Below are 22,690 nucleotides of genomic sequence, written 5' to 3' on the forward strand. Positions count from 1 at the left end.
CTAAAATTTAAGCCCAGGCCTTTGTTAGATATTTTAAAAGACGATTTTATTTTTAAAATTTATAAGCAATATCACATACTCGTAGAATTAAAAACAGTACCGTAATCTATTTATTTAATAATTTATTTATCTATTTGCAAAGTGAAATTTTAAACCTATGAGTTACGTTATATCTGAAAACAAAATTTATCGGAGTCGTTGAAACATCCGGGTAATCGAGTTATCAATAATCTTGTACTTAATCAATGATACTTTCGCGATCCTCTCCTAGATTTGAGACACCTCGTCTGCTTTCATCAGTTTTTGGTTGAGATCCTTCCAATTTCAACATGCATATTTTTGCATTTGTGTGAATCGAGTACACTTGTGTGTTTGTTTCATCATTGGTGTAAAGAAGTACTATATTTTGCTTTGGTTTGAGAGTAAATCCAATACAACAATAAGACCTATTAGGTTATTTCCAGTTAAACTACAAAAAAAATTGATATTTTAGAATGTAAAATTATATGCAATGGTATATGCTTTACTGTTTATATATACTATATAAGTTGTATCACCGTTATCAATCTTTGGCTATGGTTATAATGAGTTTATATACCGCGGCTTCTCTGTGATATGCCAAGTTGCAAGATCTGGTAAATACAAATACTTTTGTAGAAGATGTCCTGACCTTTTTTGTTTCCTAGAATTTAGGATTTCTTCTTGTATATTTCATATAGAGGCTATCTATATTGAGCATTACGAGGTTTGGTAGATTTTAGATTTTAAAAATATTGTATCTATCAAAAACAAAGCCAGATCAATAGGACTTTTTATACAATCCTGAAGCTCCAATTATACTTTTTGATACCTAGAACCTCTAGATATAATTATTTACCGATTCTCTGAAAAACAAGGTTGTTTTTTTTTTCAATTTTGACCAGAAAACTCGTCCTCCAAATATCGATTTAATCGATCGATATTTGAAGGGCGAGTTTTCAAGCCAACATTTTTAAAGCGTGTTTGTTTTTTTTGTTTTGTTTTTTGTTTTTTTTGGTTCGGTAAGGTAGTACTGTACATGCTCTACATATACTCGGCTACCGCAATCCCATCATTATGAATACACAAACCGTGACCTCGAAATAGTCAGTCACCCATCGTTACAAAAATAGAAAGTTTTATAGGCATGATGAGTGGCCTTGTTTGATATTGATTTTGTCGAATGTATAAAAGATATTTTGTAATTTGTTTTTACTGAGTAAAGACAGATGCACTACTGAGATCTTAACGAACCTGGACATAAAGTGAGTAGATTTTTAATAAGTTTTAAATCTGGGGTTTTTGGCAACTTTTATAGCTGCTTCGAAAAAATTAATTGTATCAATCGTTTGCGTGCTGTCCTAGTAATACCCGTCTGATTATTTCATTAATGTCTTTATAATGTTGATGACAAAACCCTACCATAATAGTTGGTGAATTTCATATCGGAATGTAGGCATGGTGATATTATGTCTATCCATCCTAATTTTATGGTTTCCGTAAATCATATAGACCTTTTCTTATAATATTACATTTTAAAATATAATTTTAATATACTAATAATATACTTACATAGCGCCCATTAATTCACTGAAAGTGCTCTATGGCGCTTAACAAGCACTCAGACTATAAACTAGCATACACACTAACACGCCGACAAACATACACCCACGGAAACTTCTCCGCATCCACTTACGCAAACTCTTTACATACATATTACTATACCACCTACACTAAATTAATACATAAAGCATATCAATTGTCATTATAAGCTCTTCTAAATAATTCGAATTTCAATTTCTTTTTAAAGATATCTAAATTTTCACCGCTTTTTGGTATTATATGAAAGGGATTTTTTTGTGGTTTAACTGAAAAGAATCACTGGCAATAAGTAGAGTAAAATTTTATAAGGGGTCTTTCCGTCTTGGGTCTTCCGTGGTTTTATTTCCGATAAGAATCGGATTTTAGAAGAAGGGTGTCGCAATTCACATCGCTTTTTAGTTGTTTTTTTGTGTGAATTCAACTGTAAGCAATAACTTATTCCACAGTTAAAGCTTTAACTTCAAAATCTATTGTGGGAGAGATTTTATATCTAAAATTGAATATGCATGGACAAGAAGGCAGTAATAAGCATTGTTTTGTTTGATGGATACTTCATACAAAGTCATTATTGTTTGCAATATCTCAAAAACAACTAGAAATCAATAAATAATTTGCTGTTTTGGAGATATGAATGAATTGCTAAATGACAGAACGTTCCTTCCATGTATCGCGGATGGTGCTAAGTGTTGGCGACAAAATGTTACCATGGGTTCCTTCTGCATTGAGAAATTAGTATTTTATTTTATCATATCGAACTCCACGTTAAACTGTCACTATCAAGAAATTATTGCCATCAATGTTTTTATTAAAGTAAGGGGTTTTTACTGCATATTGATAGAATGATATTCTAAGTCAAAGAGAAGTAAACAGAAAGAAATCTTACAAGCGGTTTCTTTTCTTCGGGGTGTTTTTTTCTACAGAAAAAAATAGACATTATCTATCTCTCTTTATTGCTGTTAGTCTAACGATTATTTAACTTTATTACTGAATACTGGCAAAAACTTCTTTGATAATAATTTATTCAGTTTATCAGGAATATTTACGTTTTGTGTCTTAACAACAAAAAACCCACTTGCTTTTCATATATCAGATTTACATAAAAGCTAACAGAGTAGTCTTTCATGAATGCTGACTATGTTAGCTTGTCAATTTCACCTCGTTTTGTGTGTGATTGAGTGGAGCACCTACCAGCTTCTGTTGACTCTGACCAACACGAGCTATTTTTGCAGGTCTGATAATCCATATTGTTTTGGTCTCATTGTTGTAATGCAGCCATTATCGAATCAACATTACAATGTCAACTCAGGCCTATCATTGCGTTAGGTTATGAGACCTCTGCTGATAGGCTGATCGACGACTACTTATTTGCCAGTGTCCAAAATTATAGTGGACTTATGACTTTAATGGACATGCCCTCAAACCTACGCAATCATTATTGAGCTAATGTAAAGCGACGACAAAAAAGCTCTCAATTGCACTAGATAATCTGACCTGCAAATCAGTGCTAGTAAACTGATGAAAATGGAAATTGCAATGAACAAAAAAAAAACCAAAAAAATCACCAACACCGCCGTACTCTGAAAAAAACCTATAATTTAAAATTTGGCCAGAAAACTCGTTCTTCAAATATCCATCGATTTAAATGACCCTCATCTTGGTAAAAAAACAACCTCTCAAACCTGGGACGAAGTATGGGTTTTTTCCAGAAATACGCCAGAATAGGTTATTAGGGTTCGTGATTTAAACACCCAATAAGGGGGGGGGGGGGTGGCTATATTGGTTGATTTGGTGCCTGGTACCGCATTCATCTTTAAAAATGGATTACAGCATTAAAAAAATAAAACTGAGAAAGTGTATATACAACCTCTTACTTAAATGAGTAAGTCTTTCCTTTATTTTTTTTTCTCTTTCTTTTGTATTTACAAATATAACATGTTTCAAGTCATTTTCATCTGATTCTGGCACCACCTTATGCTGTAAGCATGCCACGCCATTGGACCCAGTTCATAATATTGCCTGATAGGAGATAAAGCACAATAACTATGCTGTAACTCTAGAAATGCACTGTATAAATTTGCATATTTCTTTATTTACCTACGATTTAAAGTATCTTTTGGTCTTTTCATTTCCAGACAAAATTCCACTATGGGACGTTTGACATTGATCTTCTCCCTCTTCCTGATTTTGTGTGTCCTGTCAAACGAGGCAGTGTTCCGTAAACGTAGACATCATTCGGCCCTAGGTATCCAAGCCAGAAAACTGAGCTTTAAAAACGTAATGCCGAAAGGCGCTGTGATAGACAAAGCCGTTATGAAATCAGCTCAAGCCATTTCGGCAGAAAGCCAGAAAGGCGGAAAAGCCAAGGAAAAAAACGTTATCAAGATATTTAAAAACTTGTTCCACAAGCTTTGTCTGATGGTCGGAATTTGTAAAAGGGAAAAGCCGGAAAAACCGGATCCAGAAACCGAAACGACGACGCCGGCTGATGTAACGCCGGCAACCGCCACGGCAACAGCAGAGACGGCGGGAACGGGGACGACGGCGACAGAGACGACGGTGACAGAAGGAACGGGAACTACGACGGCTGCCAGCACAACCACTACCACGGTACCCTAGCCTGTATGTGCCCATTTGTTGTAAAAGCGAAGGAGTTGTATCTAAAAGCTATAATAAATTCTTTTAAAGCGACGTTTTATCGTGTCTTATTTTTTATCTTGACCCTTAAGCCTAAGAACATAAAAGAAAGAAGGCTAGATTTGCCATAAGCTATAAACACTGTTATTTTTCCATGAATTAAATTTTCTCTTAAGAAGATAGTGAACAAAATTGTCTCGTGGCATTACTCTATTATGACGTTATTGTTCGATTCGTGTTGGTTGCTAATTAGCGGATGCAATATAATATGATAATTGTAAATTCTGTTATATGAATCAATAAAAAATAGTTACAGGGTCACCCAAAATATTGTTTTTAGTGATTAGAATTAAACCTGTTTCCTCTCCACTTAAGTCTTCTTCACCTAATTCTCCTCCTCATTATATCGTAATTACAGATGGTATTTGTATGCATTCACCATTTAGAAACATTTTATTTTTGTTTCACCTCTACAGAATCAACGAAACGTTATTTAGATCCTTAGAAATGTAAAAAAGAACAATGCTCGCTTGACTTTAGAAAACTTCAGATAATGCCCAGCTTAAATGTCTATCGCAAAGCTAAAGCACTTTGGAATGTTAGTTTACTTTCAGAGCTAGAATCATTCCCATCGAATCGTACACATAAAGGAGAACAATCTATGACACATGAGAGGTTCGAAAAGAGCATAAAAATAAGGCATTTACAGTTGATATAAAGAGAAAAACAATATATCAAAAATTCAATAGTGACCCCACAGATTTGGAGGATGAATGGAAGACAGAATTTTTATTATTATTTTAAAAATTATATATATATATATATATATATATATATATATATATATATATATATATATATATATATTTTGCATGTCAAGTATATTGTGCGCCTAGAGCTACATTATATTGGATAGGCACTATTATGTGCCTAGAGATATATATTGGACAGGCGCTATATGAATACATAATTATTATTATTATTATTATTATTATTATTATTATTATTATTATTATTATTATTATTATTATTATTATTATTATTAATTTTATTCACAAGAATACAAAGTATATGAGAACACAGACATATTAATACCCCGTTGAAAAAAAATATTACTCAATTCATCATTTATTAAAGATTTAGAATCAACAACAAAAGCTGTGTATTGACGCTTGCGTCTAGACCATACCATTTCATGGAATCAAAAAATGTCAAATTTAATAAAAAAATCAAACAAAAACATATCCACTTTTGCTTCTACAAAAGGAGCTTGAACGTAAAAATTGCTATAATGGTCATGTTAAACAAATTTTAGAATAGAGTGAAGGTTTATTATGTTGAAACTATTTTTTGCTGCAAAAATGTAGGAGGTCAAAGAGATAACGTGACTACCACTTTGAAAAAAAATAATAATTAAATACGCCACTACCACATTATGTCATTCATCTGCAGTGTTTCATTCATCCTGCTTTCTTGATAAAGGGGAAACCCGAAACGTTCATTTGATCTGTTTTTGTAGTTAAATTGAAGCTTGCATTCAATTTTACATTATTATTTATTTCTTCGAGATTCGAGCAGCAACATTTACACTACCACTTTGAAGCACACACCCCTGTTCATTTATTCCTTTCTCAACAAATACACGCGTGTCACTGTCAAAGAATAAGTAATTTAGTATTGAAAATCACCTCGCAAAAATGAAAAAAAAAGCAATATTATCATTTGGTGAAACGTGATCGGAGATTCAAACATAGAAAGTTGACAAAAGATCTATGTGATCCGGACCAAATCGCTTGATTGTTACTTAAACTACAATTATTTCTTTTAACTTGAGCTTTTATATAGGGCAATATCTACTAAACATGCTTAAAGCGCTTTACAAGAATTCCCTGACCAACAGCAACACAAGATGGAGGACGAGACATGACGCCTGTCAGGCGATATTACATTTTAATCGGACAGAGACAACGCTGTTAACGGCCAGGTACTCATTTTTTACCTGAGTACAGTGAGAGTATGTAAGTAAAGAGCCTTTTCCAAGGACTCAACTATGCGCCGATTGAGGCTCGAACCCAGGACCTTCCTATCCGAAAGCGAGTGTCATACCACAAGACCACATAGCCGGACAATATTCCGCTTCTTGTTTTGTATGTGTTTTTAAACAAACGGTTTTATACCAATTTGATGATTTTGGGCCACATGTTGCTTTATTCCAGAGCGAAAATGCCGGCCACACTGACGCAGGAAGCACATATACGGGAAGCTCGGGTACCGGAAGCACATATGTCTCAAGCACGAATTCCGAAAGTACAGATGGCGGAAGTACAAACACCGTAAACACAGCTTCCCTAAGCACAGTTACCATAAGTACAACTTCTGTAAACACAGCTACAATAAGCACAGCTTCTGTAAACACACCTACTACAAGCACAGCTACTGGAAGCACCACCTCAACTGAAAGTGCGGCAACGACAAGGTCGGCAGCAGAATTAGCTCAATTAGATTTGCTGAGGGAGACGTGTTTACAAGCTCACAATGAGAAAAGAGCGATCCATAGTGCCCCTCCTCTTACTTTAGCCGACGACTTGAACGAGATGGCCCAAAATTGGGCAGATCACTTGGGAAATACTGACACATTTGAGCACAGCACTGGAAATAACGTCGGTGAAAACTTGGCGGGACACTCCCAGCTGACCAACGAGTCCGGTGAAGTGATAACGAATATGTGGTATGATGAAATCCAACAGTATAACTTCAGCAACCCAGGATTTACTTCAGGTACCGGTCATTTTACTCAGGTTGTGTGGGTAGCATCAACCGAGCTTGGGGTAGGAATGGCAAGAAGTGATGGGCTTGGGATGTATCTTTTCGTGGCCAATTACAGACCTGCAGGAAACTTACTAGGCGCTTTTGAACAAAACGTGCTACCACCCCCATCTTAGCACATTACAAGCGGGGATTGGTCTCACCTTAATCTGGAACCATATGTGACTCATCGCGTCCAATTGGTATTGTGTCGGAATGAAGTAGATGAAAAAAATTGACTTTGACTTTAGAATGATTAGAATCAGATAATTTATGTTGTTTTTTTTAGTTTGCGATACAAAACTCACTCTCCTAGATAATGTGCTACTAAACTGTTAGAACTGTTGTGCGGCTTTGTGGTCTTGTCGTATAACACTCGAATTTGGATCGGAAGGTCCTGGGTTCGAGCCTCGCCCGACGCATAGTTGACTCCTTGGAAAAGGCTCTTTACTCACATTCTTTCACCGTACTCAGGTGTAAAATGAGTACCTGGTCGTTAACAGCGCTGTATCTGTCCGAAAAATTGTAATATTCCCTAACTGGCGTCATGTCACGTCCTAAATGTTAAGTGTTGCTGTTTGTCAGGGACCTCTTGTAAAGCGCTTTGAGCACGTTTAGTGGATACTGTGCTATGTTAAAAAAAAAGCTCAAAACTCAATTAGAAGCTGTGGACATTTCAAGATTCTTTTACTTGTGGACAGCCGTGTCAAATGTTGCTCTGTCGTTTGTCTGGATTTTATGTGATGTATTCATGTTTGAATTGTTTTTGGTTTTTTTATTGGCTGAAAAATGGTTTTGAGCTCGAAACATTCTGACTTTGGTATTTTGTTCTTTTTTCGAAGCTGTCATATTTATTTTTGTTCTATACGTCTCTAAGAAAATGACAATTACCTTTACTCAAGTTAAGCAAGTATAGCTTTAGATTTAAGCATCGTGTTCACCTCCATATATTACCCTTTTGAGATGGTTGGTCACGTGATATCATATCATTTTCACCAAAAGGACAATAACAACGGTGTGACTCAAGCTTAAATGAAACCCCAAAAAGATGTTTCTGTTTAAACTCTCTTCGTGAAAGCGTTAAGGCCTGCAGTTATGTCCAAGTTATGAGGGATATTATTTCATTGAAATTCAAAACAATGTGAAATGGAATGTAAGCATCAAATTTTAATGACATTCAGTGTCACCCTAAAACGAATTAAATACATTTTAATCATGACAAAGTTACTATCGCTTCTTGTGCTAGAATCTCAAGGACTTACCTACCCATAACCAGCATCTAAAAACCTAAATTAGATATAATACGGAATTGAAACTTCTTCTTTCTCCTTAGAATAATATTGCATCGTAATATATTTTATAAACATTTACACTGTGTTGTTGTGTCGGTGCAATTCAGTGGTGACAGAAGTGTGTATGAAACTGTGGTAGACAAAGCAAGAAAGAAAAATACAAGAAAAAAAATCATCCCAAAAACTCAGACTGCCTTATCACACTGTCCCAGTCGAGGAAAACTGATTTTTTTTCAATGTTTTTTTTCCTTATTTTTTTATCTTTCTTGACAATGTTTCATACGTAAAAAAAGCTTTTATATAGAGCAAATCCACTAAACGTGCCCAAAGCGCTTTACAAAGGGTCCCTGACCAACAGCAACACGTAACATGTAGAGCGTAACATGACGCCTGTTAGGCGATATTACAATTTTGTTTTCAGACATAGACGACGCCGATAACGGCCATGCACTCAATTCAAGGACTCAACTATGCGCCGTGCGAGGCTCGAACCCAGGACTTTCCGATCCGAAAGCGAGTGTCATACCACTAGAACGCACATACACATTTTTTCAAATCTTTATCTTAGACCATTATTGTCTGTTCCCTAATATGTCTTCCCGTTGACAGCAGTACAACAAGCTCCTTGTTATAAGTAATTTTCACGATAAAAAATATATATAATATTATAATATTTTGGACCAATATCGAGAAATATATTGACTCGGAGCTAAAATCAAAGACTTTACGGCTAGTTGCACGGGACGGTGAGTTCTGTTTTGGTCAGAAATCGTATTGCCAGTATAACACATTGTTCTCACCTAACGGAAATCCAAAGAATTTTTCCAAATGATGAAGATTGGTTGAAATTTTGATGGATTTATATGTCAGAATTAATGTATTATATTAAATAGTCACTGGGTTTCAGATTGATTCCACCGCCACCGCACTCATAACACACAGGGAATAAAACATATACTTTTCAGAACGATTAAACCCTCCCCCGTATGATGTAGATAATTAGACTTTACAAAAGTCAGGCGGTTATTTAGGCAACAAATCTAAGATAATAAATGAAGAACGTTTCTATTTCGTTTCTAACAATCTGATCAAATCTTTGTCGAAAGCAAGTTTGCAAAATGATTTGGTTATAAAAATTAACCCTTCATCCAAATTCCCCTTATTCCCTGATTTTCACTCTGTGACTTTTGAGTTTAAGTAAGGTCTAGATGACATTGGAAGGCAAACGTTTTCAAAGCCATTGAGAGTTAAACGATAATGAGTTTAACTCTTTCCTTACCAGCCATTTTCAGAATTTTCCCCAACATTTCAAACCCACCCAACACAAAAATAGTTTTTTCTTACTCAAACAGAAAAGCAACAAATAATTTCTATGCACAGAGATCTATATAGATATATATCAGCAAAAATGAACTCTACAACACAGTGTCGCGTTTTTTAGCTATAGTAAAACATTGTTCTTTAAATTGTGTGATTTATAAAAGAAATCTGAATGATAAAAGTGGTTGGATCGTAACGAATGTGACGATTTTCCTATGGTTGGTAAGGAGACGGTTAAGAATATCCCAAAGGAAACATTCATATTTGATTCCAAAGTCTCAAACGACGGTAGAATTCGCACATCTATGTAAGATAAAAATCTGAGAAGGTATGAATAAGGATGAAAAGTTTGTAATTGTAGCACATCTGACCGGTAATCAGGAGGGCTGAGGTTCGATCCCCAGTCGAAGCAGGCTGATTTAGGGGATGATATTTTTTAATTGTATTTTTCTCTTTATTTTGTCTGACACTGTTTGATATAAATCTTTTCAAATGTTTATCTTATGCCAGTGCCTGCTCCCTTAAATTGTTACTTTCATATTTATTTAGGAATGTAGGCGCTCTTCATTCTTTGACCTAGAAGACGCAAGTTTGCCCCACTTTGCACAGATTTCATAGACGTAAAACCATCTATTGATATTGCTGATGAAGAGGATTTCGTTATTTTATCTTTTCAATTATAACAAACTGACTTGCAATTTAAAGTTATCACATAATTGGGTTAGAGAATATGCCAGAGAATAAATTTTTTTTCCAACAGACGAAAGGAACACATGTCCATTTTACCAACAGTACAGAAACAGCTTCTCATCGTGATTTCTTTCACGGTAAAAACAGGCCTGCAGAGACAACGAGATAAATGATGGGAGAATTATAAATTGAAAAATAAATCAATATCGTTTCTGATTAGCGGATGATTCCCTCCTCTATCCGCTACCAACACATGACTGTGTTGTGAGATGGATGAGGGAGAGGAAGTTGGGGGGGGGGGGAAGCGGGCGTGGATAGGCACCGCATTATCGCCATAGAAACACTGGTCCCAGGTCCAAACCCAGGCACATATCAGTTACTTGTCTTTTTTTTTTATTTCCTTGCACAAGTCGTGCGTGCTTAAACAACTTTCTAAGTTTTATCAAGAGGACTTGAAAATGTTAAGCTTGAAGAGAAAATGAGGATACTACCATTATATCTTTAAAACTTTCGACAGATTTATTATATCAAGCTACCCATATTTAACTTGCTGGATTAAATTGCTATATTAAATAAAAAGAAATCGCTTCGGCTTTTGTTTTTAAGAGAAAAAAGTGAGCTTTTATAGAGTACATTATCTACTAAACGTGCTGCTCAAAGCGCTTTACAAAGGGTCATTGACCAACAGCAACAAGTAACATGTAGAATAAGACATCATGCTGATAGGCGATATTACAAGTTTTTTTCAGACAGAGACAATGCTGTTAACGACCAGGTACTTATTTTTCACCTGGAACCCAGGACTTTCCGATCCTAAAGCGAATGTCATACCACAAGACCACATAGCCGCACTTTACCAACAGCAAAATCTCTTAAAATAATTTTGAATCCTCTTTTATATTGCTGGCATGGAGATTTTCCTTCCTAAAACAATACCATTTTTTGTCAATAGGGGATCTTTCTTTATTGCAAAGTCTTTGTAGTGAATGAAATTAAAAATCCCTTTGCTAAACATGAGCTTAGAATTAGAGAAAACTCTCGAGGTTCTTGGTATTTTTAGGATGAAAAATCTCTCTTGTACTTAAGTCAAATTCTATCGGGGAAGATGATTATACGTTACAGATTGATTGTATTTACATATTTCAGTATGCCAGGAAATACACAAATAACTATCAGGCCATTGCTATAGACAGTATGTTTTTTGCCTTCCGCGTTTATGAGTAATTCTCACTAAACTGTATTAACAAGACTATAAACTTTTAAGGTGACAGAGAGTTTTGTGTGTTGGTCCGTCATACTTCCGGATGGCAATGTTTTGAGTTTCTGGGCCAAGTGTATACTATCTATACTCTGTTCCAAAATTTAAGTTACAGGTGCAGGCATTTTTGTTTTATTGTTGTTTTTTTTTGTACAATTAGTACTACAAAAATAGCAACCCCCCCCCCCCCCCCCCAAAAAAAAAAAAAACAACAACAAAAACAAAAAAAAACAGACCTTCCACTAGTACCATATCTAATATCACAAGAAGAAAGTTTAGGAAGAGGAGAGAAGAGGAGAAGGGTGTGAGGGTAACAACAACAAAGAAAACAATACAAATAAATAAACCACAAACCAATGTCGCCAGCACTGATGCCATAAAGTTCCTCTTCCATCACCACTACATAACCAAGACAAGAAGAAAAAAACAGCGACAAAAATTCCTAAAAATAACTGCAATAACAATGATATCAACGACAACTCTACCTATCACTAACGCCTACGACAACTACAACTACAACAAATGGTGTACATCCCATAGCCATAGAACCAATAACCTAAATTTACCCGATCAGTAGTGAAAGAAGCTCTCGGGAATCTCATTCTAAAACCGTTGACATTTCTCAAACACCTGCCAAACCTTTCCATAATATCTTTCCCTGGGACATGATGCATCTTGAAAGCTTGCTGGATCAAATGGTTAGGCACAGAGCCATAAGCATTTGCAAGATCTAACAAAAACCCACAATGTTTGTCTTCAGAAACCTTGTTGTTTTAATATCGTGTCAGATCATCGATGTATATTCAAGAAAAAAATGATATGCTAAAGATACCTCCTTTTTGTATCGAGTTGTTGAAGATACTATTTTTCATGAGGAAATCTAATAGGCTATATAATATGCCGGAACGTAACAACAATAGGAAAGGCACCGGGATTCATGACCCAGGAGTGATCCATCCCTTTAGAGTGTAAGAAGTTAATGATTTATTTTATTTATTATTTTTTTGTGCGGCTATGTGGTCTAGTGGTATGGCACTCGCTTTCGGATCGGAAGGTCCTGGGTTCGAGCCTTGCGCTCGGCGCATAGTTGAGTCCTTGGAAAGGCTCTTTACTCACATTTTCTCACCGTATTCAGGTGTAAAATGAGTACCTGGCCGTTAACAGCGTTGTCTTTGTCCGAAAAATTGTAATATCGCCTAACAGGCGTCATGTCCCGTCCTACATGTTAAATGTTGCTGTTGACCAGGGACCCCTTGTAAAGCACTTTGAGCACAGTTAGTGGATATTGCGCTAAATAAAGCTCAATATTTAAAAATTTAAAGGAATGGAGTGTTTACGACGCAAGGATATAAATCTAAATATATTCCCTTACGGAAAGAAATAATTTTCAATAAACCATTATGGTCAAATAAATATGTAAATGATTTTTTGAATACGTAAAGGTAAGTAAGAGTACTTAAAGTAAAACCCAAGACGCTGTTAAATCATACGTTAATATAAGAATATACGAATAACTCTAAATGACTTAAGAAATGCTTTAACAAGAAATTAAAGAGAACATCAAGAGTAGAACTAGAACGTTGAATGATAATATCAGTAAAATGACTTCGGACTCCAGTCTTATTTTTTAAAACCTCAATTGGAATGTTGCTACTCATCTTAAACTAATGAACATGACCCCAAAACAAGGAATGTTTAAAGGATATTTCCCAGGACATTGAAAAATTCTAATAAGTTTTGAAATAGTTATAAGTACTTTAAAAGGGGTTCGTGGACATGATTTGCACTGTTGAAATAAAATTTTAGTTTTTAGAATATTTTCTTTGCCTAATCTCTTTTATTTTACTTTAAAAAGCATGGAGTCCTAATTTTTATCTGAGAGTTATCAAAAAAACCCAAACCGTAACAGAATTGAAATTTCATCTCCCTGCCCAATAGCTTTGGGACGGACGGTAGAAAAAAAACGTCAGTTTATTCTTCGGCTATCCTGCCACTGCGCCCGCCGCAAATGCACGGACGGATATAAGGAAGATGACGTCATGGAACAAGTATTTGGTAAAGAGAAAAATAAAACCATCACTAGATTAACACCCTTCATATGTGGGCTTATTAATTAATTAATTGATTAATTGTGTTAATAGAGCAAACAGAATATTAGGAGTTATTTACATTTTTGTTGCTCTTGACATAATTATATTTTAGTGCGTCCTTGTTTGAGTCTCAAGTTTGCCCTATTCTCGAATTTGAAAGTTCGGTCTGGAGCTTAATAAGATCAAAACAGTCTATATACATTGAACATGTCTGAAGACCAGTGGCCACAATGCTATCTGAAATTTTATTCTTGTCAAACGAAATTTACATTTCCCTAGCCTTAGACATCGTAGAATCCGAGATGATATATACAAAAAGTGTATGGACTAACAAATGACCTGGACAATGTGAATACATCTTTTTTAAATGAAAATTCAAAATTTATTTAACTAGATGTAATACTTATAGATAGTGTGCGCTTGGCTAAGAAGCTCACAACATTGCCATCCAGAATAACGACCTACACACAAACCTATGTGTAACCGTGAACGTTTATAGTCTGGTTAATACAGTTTAGAGAGAATTACTCATAAACGCGGATGGCAAAATACAATAAAAAAGACCCGAGTGACGTCAACTTCATTCTATCTATATAAGACAAAAATTCCTCATAAATCGTAAAGTCCAGATCTGGAATAGTATAAATTTTATAAATAAAAAAAACGCATACATGTTCTTTTGTCTTTAAACATTCACAGTGACATGACGACTGAAGATGAGACATGAATTGACTGATGTGACTTAGAGCTGTGACTGCTATTCTCATGAAAGGAGACAATGTACTGATTTATTTGATACTTGTTCAGATGGGAATGAATAAAACGAGTACGTAATGAAATACTTACGTTTTGTGTACAGAATACCGCGAGGAGAAAGGGATTGTGCATTGTCCAAATAGTTGCTTTTCCTAGATAATTTAAACTAAACATTCTAGAAGCCCTTCCTTCCAAAATTACATTGAATGATTTTCAATGAATTCAATTTTTATTTGGTAAAACAAAAACCATAACAAAGCGCACACATCATTTTTAGTAGATCAAAATAAAATGTGCCGGTTTTATAAAAGTTGCCCTGTATACCGGAATAAAAACCCTCGAAATAACAAAGAGAAAGCTTCAAAAGCAAAATCTATTCTTTAAAAAAAATAGTGTTGGGAGTCAACGTTTCTCCGTTCAGCCTATGCTAAATTTTTACTAACGTGCACAGAAATTCTGACAAATCTTATCCGTGGACTCAAATATTTATTTCTAGGGCATAATGATAGTGATAATGATAATAATAATAATAATAATAATAATAATAATAATAATAATAATAATAATAATAATAATAATAATAATGATAATAATAAAAATATAATAATAATAATAATAATAATAATAATAATAATGATAATAATAATAATAATAATAATAATAATAATAATAATAATAATAATAATAATAATAATAATAATAATAATAATAATAATAATAATAATAATAATAATGATACTTTATTCATCCATAGGAATGTACAGACGTGTTGAACAGACATGATGCTTCCAAGTACATACTTGCAGGTCTGAGAACCCAAATTGTTATGGTCTCATTGTTGTAACGGAAAGCAATATATATATATATATATATTTAAATCAAGAGAATTTAACAGTACACAACAGAGAAATGATTAGCAAGGGGAAAAATACCATCTCCCAAAACTATAACTGTACCTGCTTCCCTCCCAGTTAAGGACTCCAGCTAGGGCCAGGACAAAAACAAATTATCTCATTCCAAGACAACGACAGAAAGCAACTCAGAAAACAGATATAAGGGGATAGAAGACACATGTGACCTCCTGCTCACCATGGGGAGTCAAAGACCCTACACAGATGCCTGAATACGTTGAGTTAATGTGAGTAAAGAGCATTTTTCAAGGACAAATCTTTGGGCCACTCATAGCGACGCTCGAAACATTGACTTACAGGTCCAAAGCTAAGGCGAGTATCATATTACATGACCACAAAGTCGCATATTTAAAATTTGAAACGCGTGTTTCGTTTGTGCTGACGAAGTGGTTGGACCCATAACGATAATCGATAATCGGATATCAATAACTATTAAGAGCTTTTTAATATGTTTTGTTATAAGAATTAAAACATGCTGATATTGATAAATAAAAGCACATTCATCCGGGTATATTATTAAACACGTTAAAATGAAGTAATTGACTGGATTCGTTTGCCAAGAAAATGACAGTTGGTCAAATTCTCAACGGCTTGGTCACAAAATGACCGATAGTACTTTGTCCTAATTTTGTTGACCACTGAACTAAATCTCTAATGACGTATTTGACAACACAGTTAATTAACTGACAATTGAGAAAAAGAATTGAATTTGACATACGTAAATTGTATAATAGGAGTTATTATTTCTAAATTCAAGATAGTATAAAAGGACCAAGAAAATGTTGCAATTTGTTCACTCCAGATTTGTTCTGAAAACATTTTTGAAGACAATCAACAAAAGGTAAGCATTGAAAAGTATATATTAAGTAAACAATAGAAATAAATTACTCTTATCATAGCTTTAAAAACTTATCTGTCTAATGTTGATTATTAACTTAACTCGTTTTACTCAAACAAACAAAAACTCACAGTATCCGCCAGCCGCATATAATGTACCAACGCACAAAACTATGTGTAACCTTAAACGTTTATAGTCTGATTTATACAATTTAATGAGAGCTACTCATAAATATGTCTGGCTACATACAATAACAAAGTGGTGAGTGACGTCAATTTCGTTCCTTCTATACCTGTAACAAAATAAAAACTTACATATTGGCGTGTATTCGATTTTGGATCGATATTGAGGCCTTAGATAAATAAGAAAATAGGTATAGACTTGTAAATTGTTGATTTTTAAATGGTCAAGCCTTTTAAAGATGGTAAATAGTTATTAAACATTTGAGTAGTAATTGAAAGATGCTGTATTAGATTTAAAAAAAACAGAAGTCGAACACTGACTTATTCGAGATATCCAATATCACCAACAAAGTTAGAATATACAAATTACAACACGGTTTACAATTCAATGCGTGTATACTTCTCAATCTAGTAAGCTTAAGAGCACCTAAGTTCCGTTTCAAACAATACGATTCTCCTGATATGTATATTAATGTATTTAACCATAGGTACCAACAAACTTACAAAATATCTTTAAAGTCAGGTGATTGTTTTACACCTGCGTCAAGTGTAATGATGTAAAGAGCTCCTCTAGAGACACGACTTTAAGGCAATGCTTGTCAAACTTTTTTTTTAAATCGTACACAGTTTCAACTTTGACTTAAAAGCGTGTACACCCCAATTCGTCACAATCCAATCAAATTGCATTGATCTTAATGGGGGGACAATACATGGTGGGGTAGTAAATATATCAAAATCCACTCATGGTGTATCCATCACATATTATGAAGTTGCCTTTTAGAATGACTATATTATTTTATGCCGGTATGTTGTAAACCTCCAATACACCCTATCACACACAAAGTGGTACACCCTTTTAAAAAATTGGTACACCCTGGTGTGTACAATATACCCGCTGCGAAGCACTTATTTGGGGTGTCAAAATAAAAGATCATCCTCACGATTGTCTTTTACATCAATTATTTTGATGACAAGAGTGATACCCGAAACGTCAGCATCATTTGTGCGGTTATGTGCTCTCGAAAGGTCCAAGGTTCGAGTCCCGCTGAGTGGCGCATAGCAAGGCTATTCACATTCTCTGACCGTTCAGCGTTGTGTCTGTTGGGGTAAAATGGTCAAATCACCTAACAAACGCAAAACTTCATGTCTCGTTGTACATGTTGGCTTGAGACCCATTGTAAAGCACTTTGACTACGGTTAGTGTATAATTCCCTTAAATGCTCAAGATTGTTGTTTTTTACACCCTTTGTGAGATGAAGCTTTTATTCGACTATTCTATTGTTTTTAAAATACCGAATCATTGTGGTATGTAGTAGACAATTTGGCTATCTTTATTTCATTTATGTCCCAATCGTGTCTTTTGAAACAAATTTTTGAAACAAGCGACGACTGCGAACTCAAGCTTCTTTGTTTTTTAAATTCAAAGACATATGTAACTCAAACATTTAGTTTACTCTGTTTCAGTGACACAATTATAAATTAAGGTTTTTGGCATTAATATCACAGCTTAGTGTTCTTGAGTTTTTGTTTCAACTGTCTTTCAGCCCGTTGATAATAAGATTTTTTCAATATATGTTTTCTATTGATTAGAATTGGACTTTCTTCTGAACCGGTCGCCACTTTGTGTTCTTTATTCATTGACAATCACCATCTAGTCCGAGACTACCAGTCTCAGATTGAAAATCGTGGTCATGTGACATTATATTTCTTGGTGACTTTGTGATTGTGATTCCATCTGACAATGTAGATTTGTTTGATTCTACTGCAATACATCCTTTTGAAATTATTGTTCAACCAAACTTATCTCCTTTTTGGAAAACATTTTATAATAATAATAATAATAATAATAATAATAATAATAATAATAATAATAATAATAATAATAATAATAATAATAATAATAATAATAATAATAATAATAATAATAATAATAATAATAATAATATTAATAATAATAATAATAGTAATAACAATAGTAATAATAATAATAAATGGCATTTATATAGCGCTTTACCCCGTTGTCACAGGCTCTAAGCGCTTTACAGTGATATAAAACAAAACATATTACAGTGAGACAAGTGTGAAGGAAACGTGATACGAATTCAATTTAACAACAACAAAATATGAAAATAATATTGCAACATTATGACGTAAAAAGATAAAACTTTAAGCGAGATTTGAACGTTGTCAACGAATCCGAGCATCTCACGTGTGACGGGAGAGAGTTCCAAAAATGGGGGGCCGAAAATTGAAAAGACTGTTCACCTATTTTACGCAATGGCTTAGGTTTGACAAGGATTGATTGATCACTGCTTGACCTCAAGTTTCTATTGGGGACATATATGTTAAGAAGGTCTTTAATATAGGAGGGACTGTTCGTGCTCAGGGATTTGTAGACAACAGTACAAATCTTATAGGCAACTCTTTTTTCAACAGGAAGCCAATGTAACTCACGGAGAAGAAGAGTTGCTCACGGGTATTTTTTGTTATTGCGTACAATGAGCCTGGCTGCGTTTTTTTTGAGCAACCTGAAGTTTGCTAATTTTGTCTTTAGCTAAATTCGCCCAAAGGGAGTTACAATAGTCCAATTTAGATAAAACCAGGGAATTAATTAAAAGTTCTGTTATATGCTTCGGTATTAAATTACGAATTTTGCTTATTTTTTCATTTCTATGTACATAGATTGTATGGTGTTATTCACGTGGCTTGTCATGGAAAGATCTTTATCAATGATGACGCCAAGGTTTTTTGCTTTATTTGAAAATTCTATTGTGCTAGTTCCGAGAGTAATAGGTGATTTATTTGCCTGTTTAAGGATACTCGGCCTTCCACACATTAAAATCTCAGTTTTACTATCATTTAATTTTAATTTATTGTGGTACATCCAATATTTAATCTCATTAAAACAGCTCGTAATTCGTTGTATTAAGAACTGTAAATTACTAAGGGGTGCTGAATCATATATTTGTGTATCATCTGCATAAAAATGATAACTCAGATTGAATCTGGATATCACACTAGAAAGGGGCTGCATATATACAGTAAAAAGGACAGGGCCAAGAACAGAGCCTTGTGGCACTCCAAAATTTCGTAAAACTTGTTCTGACTGAACACCATTCACCACGACAGTCTGCCATCGATCCTGTAAATATGATGTAAACCATTTAAGGGCAATTCCTTTTATGCCGAACGTATTTTCTGGTCTTCTTAACAAAATGTCATGGTCAATGGTGTCAAAGGCAGCTGAAAGATCTAAAAGGCATAATACATTGATGTTGTTATCATCAGCATTACATAACAAGTCATTAAAGATTTTAAGAAGCGCCGTTTCAGTACTGTGTTGATGTTTATAGGCTGACTGAAAGGGTTGTTCCAAACTATTGTTCTTAAGATGAGATGTTAATTGCGTAAGAACTACCTTCTCCAAAAGTTTTGACAATAATAACAATAATAATAATAATAACAACAACAACGATAAATAATATAATAATAATAATAATAATAATAATAATAAATAATAATATAATAATAATAATAAAATAATAATAATAATAATATAATAATATAATAATAATAATAATAATAATAATAATAATAATAATAATAATAATAATAATAATAATAATAATAATAATAATAATAATAATAATAATAATAAATAATAATAATAATAATAATAATAAATAATAATAATAATAATAATAATAATAATAATAATAATAATAATAATAATAATAATAATATTAAAATAATATTAATAATAATAATAATAATAATAATAATAATAATAATAATAATAATAATAATAATAATAATAATAATAATAATAATAATAATAATAATAATAAAAAGACAATTGTGATGTTGAGCGCATTCCAAGAAACCAAATATCTCCAAGCGCTATACAGATAATGAATTACGTTGCGAACATATTATGTATACTCAAAATGAAATATTGAAACAAAATACACAACGCTTAAATAATAGTATACAAACATTACAATCGGCATGGTGTAAAATGAATTTTGAAAATATGGGCTTTTAAAGCAGATTTGAGATATTCTCGATTTCTCTAATGCGTTGCGGTAGGATATTCCAGATTTTGGGGAATAACATAGAAAAGAGCTATCACCAAAAGTGGTGTTGCGTGATGATCGAAGCCTTCTGGTTCGAGGCTTAAGGTCTCTAAGTTCAGAAATATAAAGAGGGGCTTAATTAATGAGGCATTTGAAAACTATTAAATTGATTTTGTCATCTATTCTATAAAGGACAGGAAGCCAGTGCCAATTTTCCAAAAGTGGGATGATATAGTCGAATATTCTTTTTTGATATATTATGCGGGCAGCTGAATTTTGTACCCGTTGTAATTTATCGCAATGGAAATACTCAAAAACTAACGCAAAATGTTGCCCATTACAGCAATGTTAAAGTAGGCCCATAATTCCCTTTGGTTATCAGACCTCTCAATATATTATGCACCTAGAAAGTAAACTATATATCTAAGTGTGCATTTTCTATTTAGTACATTTTCTCATTTTCAGGTGAAGCTGGTAAAACACTCTCGTCGTACACAAAAATGGCTCGTCTAGCCCTAATTGTTACACTAATCGTTGTGTTTGTCGTCATATTCACTCAGTCAGGAGATGCCAAACGGTTCAGGAGGAGAGTAAATCTTGCAGTTCGAGGCCCTAGAAGAGATTTGTCAGCCCGCGCGTCCAAAAATATAGTTGGCCAAAAGTCTAGCGGAATTGCAGCAGTCGCCAGCAAAAATGTAAAACAGGGCAAAGGAAAAAACTTCTTACCACTGAAAATCTTAAAAAATGTCATTAACAAGGTCCTAGTTGCTATTGGCGTTAAGAAACCACCGACCAAGAAACCCGCCACATCTCGACCTCAGCCTACAACGACTCCGTCCGGTAATCAACGCACTGGAACTGGTACAGTGCCTAGGGTCACAGGCTCGACAGAGACCCCAGAAACCCCCGGTACTACGGTGACCCCAGAAACCCCCGGTACTACGGAGACCCCAGAAACCCCCGGTACCACGGAGACCCCAGAAACCCCCGGTACTACGGAGACCCCAGAAACCCCCGGTACTACAGAGACCACAGAAACCCCCGGTACTACAGAGACCACAGAAACCCCCGGTACTACAGAGACCACAGAAACCCCCGGTACTACAGAGACCACAGAAACCCCCGGTACTACAGAGACTCCCGGAACAACAGAAACGCCCACAACTGCCACAGCAGCGACCCCTACCACTGCCACAGCAACGACCGCCACGCCAACCCAGAGCACAGCAACCCCTACCACAGCTACGCCTACAACTGCTACACCAACACCTTCAACTGCAACTTCCACGACCACTATCCCAGGATAATGTCTGTAGGACTCATAACTCTAAAACTTCTACAACATTCACGTCTAATTATTTCCCATGCCATTGTTGTCTTTCTGATATTAGCCAATTAACTGCCTACTCTGGAAAGAAATGTTTTTAAAAATTTGGCAAGAAAACTCTTCCTTCAAATATCAACCAAAGAGTGAAAATGGAGAGGCTTCGTATGGGAACAAAGCTGACAATGGACGTTTCGGGTACAAACCCTTGTCAGCACAACAATACACAAATTAACGTGGAAAAAAATAAAATAAATGCAAAATAACTTGTATCGTCCGTACTCAATGGTGGTTGCAGTCATATTTGTTTTCCACTTTAATGTGTGTATTGGTGTGCTGACGAAAGGTTTGTAACCGAAACATCCATTGTCTGTTTTATTCACATACGAAGCCTCTCCATTTTCACTCTTTCGTTAGTATTTTCACGATCACCGGCTTCAGGCAGCCCCTACCGTTTTATACCTTCAAATATCGATCGACTCAAAGGACCCTCATCTTGGCAAAAACTCAAACTTGGGGCTAAGGAAGATTTCGTGTGGTCCCAGGTTTGCGATATATATTTCTAAATATTATTTTTTTTTTTTTTTTTTTTGCGAAAATGAGGGTCATTTAAATCGGTCAGTGTTTGAAGTGAAGGACGAGTTTTCTGGCCAAATTTTTAAATACGAGTTTTTGTACAGAGTACGTTAACTGATTAGAGACCTTCAGCGAGGAAGATGATGAATGCGTCGTTAAGACCACGTGTTCGATTAGGATTTACCCACTTTATTCGGACAAACAAAACAGGCAATCTTAAAGACATGTTAATGGCGTTGCTTAAGCTCACTATTGTGTACAAGAATTGTAACAGATACGTTTTCTTTTCTATTATTGATATACAATAAACCTTGAATA

General features: G+C 34.6%; 2 protein-coding genes and 1 long non-coding RNA gene across 4 annotated transcripts in view; 2 read left to right on the forward strand and 1 right to left on the reverse strand.

Annotated features, from left to right (window-relative positions):
- LOC144969574 (uncharacterized) overlaps positions 1-10,516 on the reverse strand; it is a 19,711-nt gene extending 9,195 nt beyond the window's left edge. The window contains exon 1 of one of the 2 annotated variants that reach the window (XR_013644771.1): positions 10,458-10,516. This is a non-coding gene — a long non-coding RNA (uncharacterized LOC144969574). Of the gene's footprint in view, positions 1-9,151; positions 9,330-10,457 lie in introns of those variants that run through there. The other variant, XR_013644772.1, reaches the window with a different exon arrangement.
- LOC144969573 (uncharacterized) lies at positions 1,252-7,791 on the forward strand. The gene is made up of 3 exons (XM_078908716.1): positions 1,252-1,283; positions 3,753-4,227; positions 6,471-7,791. Exons 2-3 carry the CDS (start codon positions 3,766-3,768, stop codon positions 7,194-7,196), a joined length of 1,188 nt encoding a protein of 395 aa, XP_078764842.1. The 5' UTR covers positions 1,252-1,283; positions 3,753-3,765; the 3' UTR covers positions 7,197-7,791.
- A 5,651-nt stretch (positions 10,517-16,167) lies between the features above and the next one.
- On the forward strand, positions 16,168-21,928 carry LOC144969575 (uncharacterized). The gene is made up of 2 exons (XM_078908717.1): positions 16,168-16,217; positions 20,938-21,928. Exon 2 carries the CDS (start codon positions 20,973-20,975, stop codon positions 21,777-21,779), a length of 807 nt encoding a protein of 268 aa, XP_078764843.1. The 5' UTR covers positions 16,168-16,217; positions 20,938-20,972; the 3' UTR covers positions 21,780-21,928.
- The last annotated feature ends 762 nt before the right edge of the window (positions 21,929-22,690 follow it).

Source organism: Berghia stephanieae, chromosome 3 (assembly GCF_034508935.2).
Source record: "Berghia stephanieae isolate SIO BIC M18660-M18661 chromosome 3, UCSD_Bste_1.3, whole genome shotgun sequence".
In the NCBI taxonomy this organism is placed as follows: domain Eukaryota; kingdom Metazoa; phylum Mollusca; class Gastropoda; order Nudibranchia; family Aeolidiidae; genus Berghia; species Berghia stephanieae.